Raw genomic sequence first — 14,363 nt, forward strand, 5'->3', positions numbered from 1 at the left:
ATGATTTATACAACCATACTTGCTTGAGCTCTGCAGTTTACAGTGCGTTCTGTTCTTATTGCATATTGACTGCATGCACCTTCCAGTGGTGTTTTACAGAAATATATGGTACAGTATTTCAGTCATACTTCAGTAACATTGCAACTTCAGTGCATCCAATGACACAAAAGAGCTTGAAGACTGTTAAGCTTTAATGGGGCCCATTTTAGCATAGTAGTCTTACTTTCTAAACACCTGGAAAGGATTTTACTTTATTTCATTATCAACAAGGAAAAAAATGATTAAGTTGTTATTTTCAAAGATTCTTTTGTTCTGGAGGCTTATTGAAGAACGTCAAGGTGATACTGAATAAATCAGAAAAAATAATAGATTTTGGAGTGTTAAGACTGTCACTGTATCCTTAACTCATTCTGTTGTACTTGGATGTTGAAAAATACTCAGAATAGGTCTATTATGACATCCAGCACTATATGATTTATGCTTCTTTACCTGGAGAATCTAGTATGGGATAATAGCTAATACTCAGATTTTCAGAGATGCTCAACACCAACAACCATAGCTGAAATGAAGATGAAAGTGGCAGCTGCTCAGCACAGCTGAAAATGGGGCCATGAATGTCATCCCTAAAACTGCCTTGCATTGTGTTTATGGTTTAATATCAGCACCTCAAAACTTCCTCTAAACAACATCATTTTAGTTTATTATTTCTGTTACAGTGGGGCAAGAAAAAAACATCATTAAGGATACACTTCATTTTTCATTTGAGCCTTCTGTCTCCTTCAGCTTCAGTCCACAAGTGAACTATTTTGGAAATCTGAAGGCAGTATGCTTAGTCATTTTTAAAGTAGGTAAGAAGTGGTGTGCAAGAGAGATTTTCCTATTTTCTCCTGTTGTTGATATATATATTTTTAAAAGCATCGTTATGTTGATAGCAAGCAGCTGAAGAACAGCAGGATTCAAGGCCCAATTCATACTGAGTAGACAACTGTATTCACTCAGGCCTTTCAAGACAACATTTATAGATTTATTCCATATGAAGATCTAGTCTTTAGTGCATGGTTCTCTGTGCAGAGTCTAGTGACAAACCTGACATGACCCAGACTTTTTCTCGCTTGCTTACAACCAGTAGAATCTGAAGGTAGGACAGAATTTAGCCTTTCTGTACCTTCTCTGCACCAGTGCTGAAAGGCCACTGTGTATGGCTGTCACGAGCCATATGTCAGGAGCACTGCCTGATAATTTTCTGTGTTATTGATGACCAAAGGTAGAGAGCTCAGCTTGGCTGTTAGAATGTGCAACTAGAATTATTTTAAGGTGTTAGGTGAACAAATGTAATGCTGAAAGAAGTGTGAGAACTCAGAAATAAAAACTACATGAAAACAGTTACATATATATGTATACATAGATGTATGTATATATGTTTAACATATATGTATGTATAAATAAATTCTAGTTGTCTGTTTAGTGTTCATCTCCCATTCCTGTTGCTATATAACAGAAGATGGGAGTTGGAGCTAGGACATTGTGTGAGAATGTCATGGAGGAGCAAAATGCAAGATTTGGGATAGGTGTCAATGCAGGCAGGAAAGTATAAAGTTTCGAGCACAAGTATAGTGAAGAGAGGATGGAGTGTCTTTGTGTTAGAATCAGGAGGAAGGCCAACAGGGCAGATGTCATAGTGGGAGTCTATTATAGGCCACCCACTCAGGACAGAGAGTTGGATGAAATATTCTATAGGCACTTAGGAGAAATCTCATGATCACTTGCCCTTGTTCTTGTGGGAGACTTTAACTTCCCAGACATCTGCTGGAAATACAACACAGCAGAGCGGGACCAGTCCCAGAGATTCCTGGAATGTGTGGGAGATAACTTCCTGACACAGCTGGTGAGTGAAGCCACCAGAGGAGATGCCCTGCTGGATCTCCTCTTTGTGAACAGAGAAGGACTGATGGATGATGTGGTGGTTGGAGGCTGACTAGTGATCATGAAATAATAGAGTTCTTTATTTTTAGGCCACGAGAGGGGGAAGCAGAACTGCCATCCTGGACTTCCAAAGGGCTGACTGACTTGTTTAGGCAACTGCTTGACAGAATCACTTGGGAGACAATCCTGAAGGGTATAGGGGTCTAGGAAAGCTGGTCGCTCTTTAAGAAGGAGGTGTTAATGGCTCAGGAGCAGGCAGTCCCCACGTGCTGTAAGAGAAGCTGGTGCCAGTGAAGACCACCCTGACTGAACAGGGAGCTTTGGCTGCAACTCAGGGAGAAAAGGAGAGTTTACAGCCTTTGGAAGAAGTGGCTAGCCACTCAGAATGATTACAAAGATGCTGTGAGGCTATGCAGGGTGGAAATCAGGAGGTCTAAAGCCCAGCTAGAAATTAATCTGGTTTCAGCAGTCAAGGATAACAAGAAATGTTTCTATAAGTAAGTAAGCAGCAAAAGACAGACCAGGGAGAGCCTCCATCTCCTGCTAGGCACAGGAGGAAATATGGTAACAAGCGATGAGGAAAAGGCTGAGGTGCTTAATGCCTTCATTAATTCCTTCTTTGCCTCAGTCTTTAATAGGAAAACTAGTTGTATTGAGGGAATCTAGCCTCCTCAGCCAGAAGACAGAGACTGGGAGAATGACCCCCCCGCAATCTAGGAGGAGATAGTCAGTGACCTGCTGCATCACCCAGACACACACAAGTCGATGGGATGGGATGGGATGGGATGGGATGGGATGGGATACACCCAAGGGTGCTGAAGGAGCTGGTTAGGGTGCTTGCCAAGCTGCTTTCCATCATTTACCAGCAGTCCTGGCTGACTGGTAGATACCGACAGATTAGAAATTGGCCAATGTGCTGCCCATATATAATAAGGGCCGGAAAGATGATCCGGGAAATTACAGGCCTGTCAGCTTGACTTCGGTGCCCAGGAAGCTGATGGAGCAGCTCATCCTAAACACCATCACACAACACATTTGGGACAACCAGATGCTCAGGCCCAGTCAGCATGGGTTTATGAAAGGCAGGTCCTGCTTGACAAACCTGATCTCCTTCTACAACAGGGCGACCTGCTTATTGGATGAGGGAAAGGCCGTGGAAGTTGTCTACCTTGACTTTAGTAAGGCCTTCGACACCATTTCCCACAGCATTCTCCTGGTGAAACTGGCTGCTCATGGCTTGGATGGGCACCCGCTTTGCTTGGTAAAAAACTGTTTGGATGGCCGGGCCCAAAGAGTTGTGATGGAGTTAAATCCAGTTGGCGGCCGGTCACGAGTGGTGTCCCCCAGGGCTCAGTTTTGGGGCCACTCCTGTTTAACATCTTTATTGATGATCTAGACGAGGGGATCGAGTGCACTCTCAGTCAGTTTGCAGATGACCCCAAGTTGGGTGGGAGTGTTGATCTGCTCGAGGGTAGGGAGGCTCTGCAGAGAGACCTGGACAGGCTGGAGCCATGGGCTGAGGCCAACTGTAGCAATTTCAATAAGTCCAAATGCCAGGGGCTGCCCTTGGGCCACAACAACCCCCAGCAGTGCTACAGGCTTGGGGAGGAGTGGCTGGAGAACTGCCAGTCAGAGAGGGACCTGGGGGTGTTGATTGACAGCTGGCTGAACAGGAGCCAGCAGTGTGCCCAGGTGGCCAAGAAGGCCAATGGCATCCTGGCTTGTGTCAGCAATAGCGTGGCCAGCAGGGACAGGGAAGGGATCTTACCCCTGTCCTCGGCACTGGTGAGGCCGCACCTCGATTCCTGTGTTCAGTTTTGGGCCCCTCACTACAAAAAGGACATGGAGTTACTTGAGTGTGTCCAAAGAAGGGCAGCGAAGCTGGTGAAGGGTCTGGAGCACAGGTCGTACGGGGAGAGGCTGAGGGAACTGGAGTTGTTTAGTCTGGAGAAGAGGAGGCTGAGGGGAGACCTCATTGCCCTCTACAGTTCCCTGAAAAGAGGTTGTAGAGAGCTGGGGATGAGTCTCTTTAACCAAGTAACAAGTGATAGAACAAGAAGGAATGGCCTCAAGTTGCACCAGGGAAGGTTTACTGGATATTAATATATTTTGTAATTACCTCTGTTGACTATTGTTTTAACAGAAAGCCACGGTTTAGCCTGGATATTAGGACGTATTTCTTTACAGAATGGGTTGTTGGGCGTTGGAAGGGGTTGTCCAGGGCAGTGGTGGAGTTCCCCATTCCTGGAGGTGTTTAAAGAGTCTGGTTTACATAGCACTGAGTGATATGGTGTAGTTGAGAACTGTCACTGTTAGGTTAATGGTTGGACTAAGTGATCTTCAAGGTCTTTTCCAACCCAGATGATTCTGTGATTCTGTGATTCTGATTTTGTGAAAGCAAGCTCTAGATTTGTGAGGGTAACTGTGGCTGAATACTGAAATGAAGACAGGAGAGTAAATTTTTGGTCATTCCTGTGTTAGCACATCCAGTCATGACACAGGGAAAATATTTTCATCAATTTTAGTAATATCTAAATGGATTCCTCCTTTCTTCAGGTTCATGATGTGAAGAGGAGCTCCCTTTTTTTTTTTGCATAAAGGGTTATAAATGATACAGCATTAATAAAACCTTATAAACTTAATAAAAGCTCTTCATAATAGTTGTTTATGTAATGTTAGATGTATGGTGATGTAATATTGGACAGTTTTACTGGAATTCATTCAGCTTGCCCTATGCAATTCAGATCTGGCTCTTCCACAATGGTAATGTTAAATTCAAGCCAAGAAAATTACTGTGCTTGTCTGTAAAATGTATACATGCTATTGCTTAAGAACTAAATTATAGTTAATAATTTCACTTAAGCATGTTCGACACTGATGGTATATCTTGTGTCGAGGAATAGGGTAAATATAGAGGCAAAGTTGTTTCATTATATAAGTCAAATCTTAAAAGGTTTCATGTGCAGTCAGTGTGTGGGTTTATGTGTGTTTGTTTATATGCCTACATAATCGCTCATCTTCTAGGCTACGTATTTCCCTTGTCAAAAGTAAAATCACGTTAAACACTTTTAAGTACGCTTATTATATAGTTTCTTTCATCCAGCCTTCTCATGCTACTTTAGTATGCCTCATAATCCTTGTATGACAGAAAATCCATATTATTAGTAGTTAAACAGAATCACAAGGTAATTAAACTTTTCTATATTGGCACTGCCATTCCTGTTTCAAAGATGTGTTTATTCTGAATTCACTATATTCCTGTAAAATTTCAGTAGACATGAAAGCATATTAGTTTCTATCTCAATATATCTGCTCAAGGTCAATCCTGGAAGTGGTTGCATGTGTATGTGTGTGGGTGACTGTAACTTGCTGTGCTTAGGTTAGTAACTGTCTGTGCTTTCTTCATCATTCTTTTTGGGTTTGGTTATTTGAGATTCCTCTCTTGAGTTAACAGGCTTGATTGCAGGATGCACTTTTTTAACTGAGGATATAGCCAGTTAAGTCAGTCAGAATTTGACTTTGTAATTCTTATACTCTTGTTCTCATACTGCTTCTAAATATTCCACTGTCCCTTTGCAAGGTGGATACATAATGCAGAACTGAACCAAACTCTCTCCCCAAGTTCTGAAATGTCTAAAAGCTATCAAGATAGTATTTGACTTCTTTTCTTTTCCAGCTTAACCCACACTATCCAGAAGGTAATAATGAAGGAAAAGCTTTGGTAAGTGGAATTTATATGTTGCACATAATCTGGAAAATACTGTATCCTTAACCCAGTACAGCCCAACATATGAAAGACATTCATAGCTTTCCTTTTATTTACATGTTACAGCTGCTGCGATTGTTTTCCATAGCCTGTGTAAGCTAGGGTGCAACTCAGAACTGGCATTACAGAAAGTTCTCTCTGGTGTCAGGCAAACGATGGGAAACTTACTTAAATTGTCATTAGCTGGAAGCTGTTCTGCTGACTGCAGATATGAAATGTATTAATTCTTCTCAAATCAGATGTATTACTTCATGGCAAAACCCACTACCCTCTTTAGCAAGAAATTGAGGGACAAGCAAGTCTGGTTACTTATGTGCCAGTATCAATTCAGAGGCTCTGCTAGTGAAGGCAAGCCCCCTTGGGGCATGTTTGTCAGTCAAGTGTAGCTCTAAATATAAGAACATGCTGGGACTCTTTTTATTGCCTATATTGAATACATGCAAGCAGGTATTCAGGCACAGGCTTAGTCTGAGGCCTGCCACGCTTCAGGCAACTCTATCATGACATCTTTGCAAGGATCCAAGTTGTCCTTGCTGCAGTGTGGATGGGTTGGATAAAGGCCTTATGCTTAGAATGCAACAGCCTTTGCCTTGTACAATATCAAGAGCATACGAGCTAATTCTAACTAGCGAGCCAAGGGCAGATATGTTGTCATTTTTAACATTTGAAGGAAGTGGAGTTAAAACCCTGTGGGAATCTTACAGAGGCAACAAATAGTCCAAAACCTAATCATTCCTCCGTCAAATTCATGAGATTGCCATGAAAAATGCCAAGATTATCTTTGAAAAAATTCAGTTTTATTTCTTTCTCTTTGCCTTCTGGCTTTTGTTCTTTTAGAGGACACATTTTCAAGTTTTTCTCTGCGTGGGGAAGAATTTTTTTTTCTTCAAGAAATGAAACCCAAGATTCTTACATAATCAGTGCCTTCAGGACTGCAATGTCAATAAAAATGGTGACTTTTGTAGGAGGTGGCAACATCAGTTTTCCATCTTTCCTGGTATTTGGTATTAATGGTAATATGGCAATAACAGCTAAGCTGTCCAGAGAAATGAGAATTCTCTTTCATGAATATAGGGATGTTTCACCAGTTGTTTCTCTTTTGTACTTGAAGCCCCTAGCTTTCGAATGGAAATCGAGATAAATTCTGGAATACCCCAGTGAGTAGGGTGCTTGCTTGAAAATGCTTGGGTTCATGCTCTTGCTCTGTGAACAGTAGAGCTCATCTCGTAGATGAGCATCTGCATTAACATTGTAGTTCACATCATGACAGCACTTCTGAATCAAATCTCCAGATTATTCACTATTTAAGACACTCCAGTTCACTTTGCAGAGCAATATCAGAGCATGTGATCTTATATTCTGTTGGATGGAAGTAAAAAGGTACACACCCCCCTGGAATGTATCTATTGTGCTCAAACCTTTCAGCCCAGAAAATCAGACTAGAACTAGTCTGATGTAAAACCTGTGAAAACATATATAGGGTAGATGCTAGGTCCCTGTCTCCAAGGATCCGATCTTATTGTACCACACTGTACTAATTTAGGTATCGTATAGGGTTTCCAGTTGAAGCAATTCCAATTCATCTAAATAATTAAATATTCTCTGGACTGGGTAATGAAGAGGGAGGAAGAGTAATCTGAACACGAATGTTAAAGGTGACTTCTGTAACAGTCTGGCTTAGTCCTCCTGGGAATTGGTTTCAGCTGAAAACCCAGACCGCATAAATCAGATTAGACATATACTTCCAATAAAAATTTAATCAAAACTGATTGATGATCGAAACTGATGCCTTTGTGGAAATTTTAGTTCATGCAGTCAGCACTTCCTTGTGAAAAATGTTCTGTGAAAGAACTCCTAACAATGTCTGGTAATACCTCCATGTAAATCCAAGTTTACAGGCACTTTTAGCATGGTAGAAATCCCTCTGGATCCTTCACCCTTTTATAGTCTTGTTGGAAATAGCATGAGTCAGCAGTGGCTATTTTAAGCCTTCAGCAACTGAGCAAAAAAGCTTCATTCATATCCCTGTGCAGGAGTTTCTTTTATGTTACAGTGATGCAGTGTTTTTGAATTATCCTTCAAAAGTAAAAGATAATATTTGGAGTTCTTTAAGGGCCAGCTATGTCAGTCTTGTATCCAATATGCACATAACCTAGAGCATGCATGCTTTCTTTGTTCCATGGTTTTCATCTAGTGTTTCTTCTGCCAGGTGACTGCCTAACTGCCTAATTGATTCACCACAAAGGCATCTCCTTTTTAATCTTTTGAAGCAATTAATTTTGAAATACTGCCCATGAGGTAAATCTGCTCTAGAGGGGGAGGTAAAAGTAGACCTACCAACAAAATTTGAAGTCTGAGTAGCAGGGAAATGGGAGATGCATACTTGAATCCTTTCAACTGAAAGAAGAAATTGAGCCTGCAGCCTGTGTTTTTCTTTTCTCTGTTACTCTGTTGGATAAAAGGGTACCAGCTCCTTCTCTGTTGTCTGGGTTTTAAAGTTGGCACAGCCATCTGTGCATTTCATGCCAACCCTTAACTCCTAAATAAGGGCTTCTTGTGCATGTTCACTGCCTGGTTTACAAGTCCTGATCACAGTTGCTTAGGCAACTGAATTTTAGGAAGCAGCAGTGGAGGATTTTCTGTGCTGCAGTAGGGGACATAGGCACCTAGGTTCTGCCTAAATGCATCTTTTCTATCTTTTCTGCCTTGCCTTAAATGACTCAGAATTCTGAAAGGGTTTGGCTCTAGAGAACGTAAATATTACTGAAAGTCACTAGGACTTTTGTACCCAAGCATTAAAGCTACATTTGGACTGTGGTTCATTGCTCATTTATGGGCTGCTGCTTGAGAATTCAGCCAAATTGTCTTGTGAAACACTGCTTTTAATTCTGGCCAAATTTGGCCTTACAATGAGTTGATTAATATTATACATATTTTGCTCACATCAAAACTCCAGAATTTTTTTTTTCAAATGGGAAGACCTTTCTGTGATTGAAAGGCCTTATCAAAAAAAGGCTTCTTCATCTCTTGAAATCTAGGAGATTATAGAGTACCATGCATCAAAACGCAGTGCTCTGCTACAGATCCCATTAAATAAAAAATTGATGTATTTTATGCCACAAAGTAGCCTGTTATTTCTAATCACAGAAATGTACAACATCCAGAAGAATTCTGTAAACATTGGGGAAAAGTCAAGAACAGCTGGAAACCTGGCATTTGTTAGCGCTTTTATAGGTCTTAGCTCCATCTGTCTGCATTTGCATGAGAGAGTGTTAGTCCTAACCAGTTCCAAACTGGCTTTTATTGTTGAGAATTTCTTAGGATTGAGACTGGTATGCATTTACTTTTCTTGTAAAGAAGTTTGACAGATCTACCATGGATTTCTAGATGCAATTTGATGTCTCTGCTTTGGCTTCTGTTTATCTAAATTTATGAATCCCAAACAACTCTGCAGTTCAGAGTTTTCTTTCTTGCTTCCAGCCCAGGTGATTTTTTTTTTTTTTTTTGTGATAAACACTGTAAATTAATTTATTTTATTTTTTTATTTTACTTTCCAGCAACTAAATTTGTTTATTAAAAATTTTATTATGTGGGACACAGGTGATGCAGTTTAAGCAAGTAGAATAAGCTTGGGGAATGTATTGTGTTTTTAAAGGCTTGGTTAGGAATTAATTTGGCAATAAACAATCTGAAAAACATTTAAAAAAAGAAAAAAGAAAAGAAAAATCAGCAGGTTTAAAATGGCAGTGTCTCTGCTTATATAAAGCCAGCAGTCAGACCACTCGAGAGGCTTGGGGGAAGAAGGGGAGACACGGATGCTGGCACATTATTATTATTCTGCTGCTGCACACAGGTCTGAATCAGCTCTGAAAACTCATATATTGTTTCTTACAGAATGTCTCTGGCTCCTAACAACAGAATTGCAACGTGATGTCTCTGCTAAAAATGCGATGACTCACAAATGAGTCAACAATGAAGGTGTTATAGGAGGCTAACTGCCATGCTGTCTGCCAGGGCTTCATAACATGCAGGAGCAAGGCTGGCCATTAATTTACTCGACTTTCTTTTCATATAGAATTTTAAAATCACCTAACCTATGGAGTTCTGCTCACATTACCACTCTCTGGAAATGTTGGTTTTGTAAGAGCTTCCTAAACTTGGGTTAACATTGAGATACCACTTTGTACTGGATTTAACAGGCATTTTCAGAACTCTGGCTGCTATTAAGTTTAATTTCTGCTGAAATCTGTTGTGCAGCTTAATGTATTCATTCCAGAGCAGAGCATTATCCTTGACTGTCTCTATGCCACAAAAGGTGTCTTTACCAATTGGAATTGTAGATTAGGTTTCTAAAAGAGAAGGTATTTCAGGTCTGTCATGTTTTTGTATTGCTTTTTGCAGTTGAAAGGAAGGCCCCTCCATAACCAAAACTCCATATAAATCTCCTGATTTAAGTTTGATAACCAGTTGAGGTCACAATTACAAGCAAATTATATTAAGAGATGTGAGGATGGGTTATCTGCTGGGCTGCAAGTCTCAGGAAAGACAAATCTGATTGTACCTGAGTATTTTGTCTCATTACAATATGGGATTTGTCTACAGTTAAATCTGCCCTTCAAATTGCAAACACCATATTATGTCTGTGTTGGATTTTTCCTAAGCCGCTTTTTAAATCAGTGTGATGCACTGCAGATCAGTGGCATTACTAGGAGTTACGAATCTTCTTGTGAGCCTGGATCAGTATTACCACTCCTCACCAAAATGACTTTGTTTTAACTGACTTTTCTGAACTCTCAGCCTTTGTTTTTCTAGATGAGTCCCTCCTGTAAGAGTGCCCTGGACACTGGCTGTGTGGTAGGGGTGTGTTCAGTTCCCCCATTCTAGCAAAGTCCCTTTGTGCATGTGAGTAGTGTGCTTTGCTTTACTGCTGCAGAATAAGACTGGCAGTGGAGGGCTTTACAGCTCTAGTCAGGTGGACGCTTAGGTTTTGTTAGGCAGAGTGGGATTACTCTGCTCTTTGTACCACCTGGTTTTTTTTGGACTGGGTTGTTCTTCTGGAAGGTGTCCAACTTCTGCCAGACAGAAGAATAGCTGAATGTGCATTTCCTTCACCTTGCAAGCAATATAACCTGTGCACGATGGAGTGAGATGATTCCACCTTCTTCATACCTGTTTTGATTTGTAATTCACCTGCTACTTTTTTTCTTTTTTTAAAGAAATCCTGGGAGTGCTTTCCTTGGCTGTCACTGACCACATCACCAACATCTCTGAAACTGTTCACTGGCTTCCTTTTCATACTGCTTTAAGTTGAATTTTCTTCTTTCTGCATTTGAGTCCCTTTACAGTTCTTTTCCTCCCTTCTCTTCACTGAATCCAGTTTTGCTGGCTGCATCTGCTCATATGCCAGTTTCTTACCTGAGCAAATGTCATCTTGTTTTCATCTGCTTAGGAATGCAGTGCTTCTCCTGAGCTGATCATATTGTCTAATTAATTTGAAATAGTCTAATACTTTAACTTCTTTTCATATCCTCAGACTCATCTGCTGATTCAGTAATGGCTTAGTTAAGTGCAAATTCTGATGACTGCTTACTATATTTAATTAATCATAAGAAACTTTCTGTGTCCAAGTGTGTGTACATTCTCTCTTTCTCACACAGAGACATGCACTCAGTCATAAACATAAATCCATGTATGTTCATGTGTAATTACAGTGTTCTCTCTCATGCTCTCCATGGATCTAAGTTGTTTCCAGAGCTGTCGAGGGTCACTTCTTGTTACAGATCTTTTCCATGACTGATGTTTAACACCCATAATCCAGGTTGGGTTGTAAGGTGTGTCTGAGATGCTGAAATAACATTATAAAGGAAAGTTCTCAGGTTTGTGCTGGAGTCCACTATGAAACTACTGTACAGGTCTTGTGAAGGTCTGATTTTGCTCAACTAAGCTTTGCATTGCAGTTAGTAGTATTACAGACACTTGCCCTCTTTTTAAGTGGACTTTCTTTTTAGACTGAATACCAGCTCTTGCTCATATGCCAGGTCTGATTTGACAACTGCTAAGCCTGATAGGCAGGATTTAGTCCTGATGAGCCAGCTCCATTGCTCAACTACATCTACACATTTAGTGAGTGGAGAGAGTCAGCCTCAAACTGCAGGATTATCTTCTCCACAAAGTTAATGGTTAGCGTGGACTACTACAGCACAGGAGCGCTGCCTTTGACTTTGTCTCCTGTCATAGAAACCTGCACATGTGCATAATGATCTATTGGAGATGATCAGACATTATATCATGAGTGAGTATAAAAAAGCTTTATTACACAGAGTAGAATATGGTTTCATATGTGCTTTCCCAGAGCCCCAGGGTAAAAAATACATACCACTATGAAGTATCCTGCTTTTTTATATACTACTATTTTCAATTTGGAAATTATAGTAGAGTGGGTAGTTTCTGGGAAGCCCTAGCTAGATTTGAATGTAAGTTATGGGAAATATCAGAAAGTTTGAATGCTGTTCTAAACTATCCTATGCTACTTACCACTTTACAGACCTCTTGAATTTTAAACTGGTTTTCCAGTTTTCCATTTTGTTTGGAAATTTAGGAAGTAGATCTTCATTTGATGTTAGACTCTGAATTACACATCTCAGGAGGATTCTCTTACAGTTTGCCTGCCATTTCATTTTGGGTATCATACTGAGCATGTAAAACAAAATATGTATGGAAATCACAAAAAATTTTGCTGTTTTCTCAATCCCAGTTAAGTTTTCAGTGTGATTTTGTTTAATATTTTGGGGACGTTAGGATATGGTAGGATGTGAGGACTGCCAGATGAGTTTACTCTTCTGCAAGACACAAGAGATGGTTGCCTTTTGCCTCAGCAAGCCTTCCTCTCAAAAACTAGTGACAATATGCTAATGACTAGATGAGCCTAAGAAAAACTTCTGGAAGGGTTTCTTCATGTTTTTTTCCTACTGCCTCTGTCCTTGATAGAAGTAATGGGATGGAAAGCTGGCATTTTTTAGGCTTGATAATGAAAAAAATGGATATTTTAAAAGGATTCAGAGTGCGCCTTGGAATGAGATCATAACTAGCTATTTCTTACACAGTTTCACTCATCCTTGTTTTTGTTTCTTTATCAGTTAGCAATATGAATAATCAAACCTTTGCCCTTGATTATCCCTTACAGGTTGGTTTTAATCAAGGTACTAATGCAAAGTGAGTACAGCCTAGACTCTTTACATTGCTTTGTACACCTCTTCCCTAGTGATGCATTATAAATCATTATAATAGTATTTCAGGTTTTCAGTGTTTGATTTTTCTCTTTTGGCTTTCTTCATTCCTTTTTTTCTCTCCCTCTGTGATGTATTTTGTGTATGTGAAGGGCCCTGGGCTGCTTGTCTCTTAATTGGTTATTAGTCTTTTGTAATATGTGTAACTCAGTGTCCCAGAGGAGCAGCTTTTACTTATGCCAGTAATTCTGTTGGTTGCTGTGTGGTTATGGGTGTAGACTCTGAATTACTCCTTCAAGCAAAGGTATGTGCTTAGAGAAGGTAGCATTTACAGTATGTGAAGACAAAGGTATGTAGGTAACTAAAGATAAAGATGGCTGCTTAGTGGTGCTGGGTCACAAAATTCCCACAGACTTTCAGCGGATGGTGGGAGGAAGATTGCCACTGTAGATTTGCGTGCCTCTTCTGAGGCACCAACACAACTTTAAATCTGTCACTTGAAAGTTTGGCTCCTTGAAGGGAAAAAACTTCTCCAGTTGCAGTGGGGAAACTCAGACCTATGTTGGATCCAGCCTCCAGTGTGTTGTCAGCCTGTGCTAATCTAGTTTTGCAATCTAGCTTTGTTTGTCTCCCTTCCAATGACAAGTTGATGTTAGTGGAGCAGATATTGTGTCTCTTGCTGTTTGGAAAGTGTGCTGCTGTGATTCTGACCATATGAGAGGAAGAATGAACAAATAAAACAGCAGTGGATTTAGGCAAATTACTTTTTAAATCCTCTCCCCCCTTGGAAAAATCGAATTTTCATTAGTTCTCTTCTTTTAACTTTGGCCCTTTCCAAACCAACACTGTGTAGTTACATCTGTTGGGAGTGAAGGGTCTGCAATTACCGCAGGTTTTTTAAAGTTGTAGGGTGTCAAGTAGTAATGAATACAGAACCACAGTCTCTCTGTAGTTTGTGACCTGCTGTTGTTATACTGACTGTCTGAGGCCCCATGTGCCTGGTGCAAAGTGCATCCTTCGTGTTACACACTCCAAAGTCAGTCATGGTACATTCTTACTAGACTGTAAAAAAAAGTACAATTCAAATGTATTACTTGTCTGCAAGGTAATTGGAGAATTTATAATGGGCCCTGATGCAAGCAAATAATATTTGTGCCTAATCAGCAGAGAGATGGTGACCTTCCTGCTTCAAAGAAGAAACGCCAAGCAGGGGAGAAGATTATGTATACTTTGGTCTCTGTGCCACATGGAAATGACATCGCATCTCTCTTTGAACTGGATGCCACCACTCTTCAGAGAGCTGATTGCCTGGTTCCAAGGTATAAAAAAAATTTAAAAAGGCAAAATAAAAAAAAAAGCAAATAGTGCTGCATTGACAGAGTTTCTTCCTAGCATTATGCTAGTGTGTAAAGCAGAAAAAAATCAAACATGAGCAAGTACTATCCTTC

At 40.3% G+C, this 14,363-nt stretch overlaps 1 protein-coding gene across 1 annotated transcript in view; it reads left to right on the forward strand.

The window, feature by feature from the left end:
• ITPR2 (inositol 1,4,5-trisphosphate receptor type 2) overlaps nucleotides 1-14,363 on the forward strand; it is a 283,088-nt gene that overhangs the window by 62,911 nt on the left and 205,814 nt on the right. Inside the window, exons 11-12 of the mRNA XM_026864631.1 lie at nucleotides 5,600-5,644; nucleotides 14,080-14,234. Of these exons, the coding sequence (XP_026720432.1) occupies nucleotides 5,600-5,644; nucleotides 14,080-14,234 (200 nt within the window). The remainder of the gene's footprint in view (nucleotides 1-5,599; nucleotides 5,645-14,079; nucleotides 14,235-14,363) is intronic.

Source organism: Athene cunicularia (assembly GCF_003259725.1).
Source record: "Athene cunicularia isolate RWA chromosome 1 unlocalized genomic scaffold, athCun1 chr1_part2, whole genome shotgun sequence".
Classification (NCBI taxonomy): Eukaryota; Metazoa; Chordata; class Aves; order Strigiformes; family Strigidae; genus Athene; species Athene cunicularia.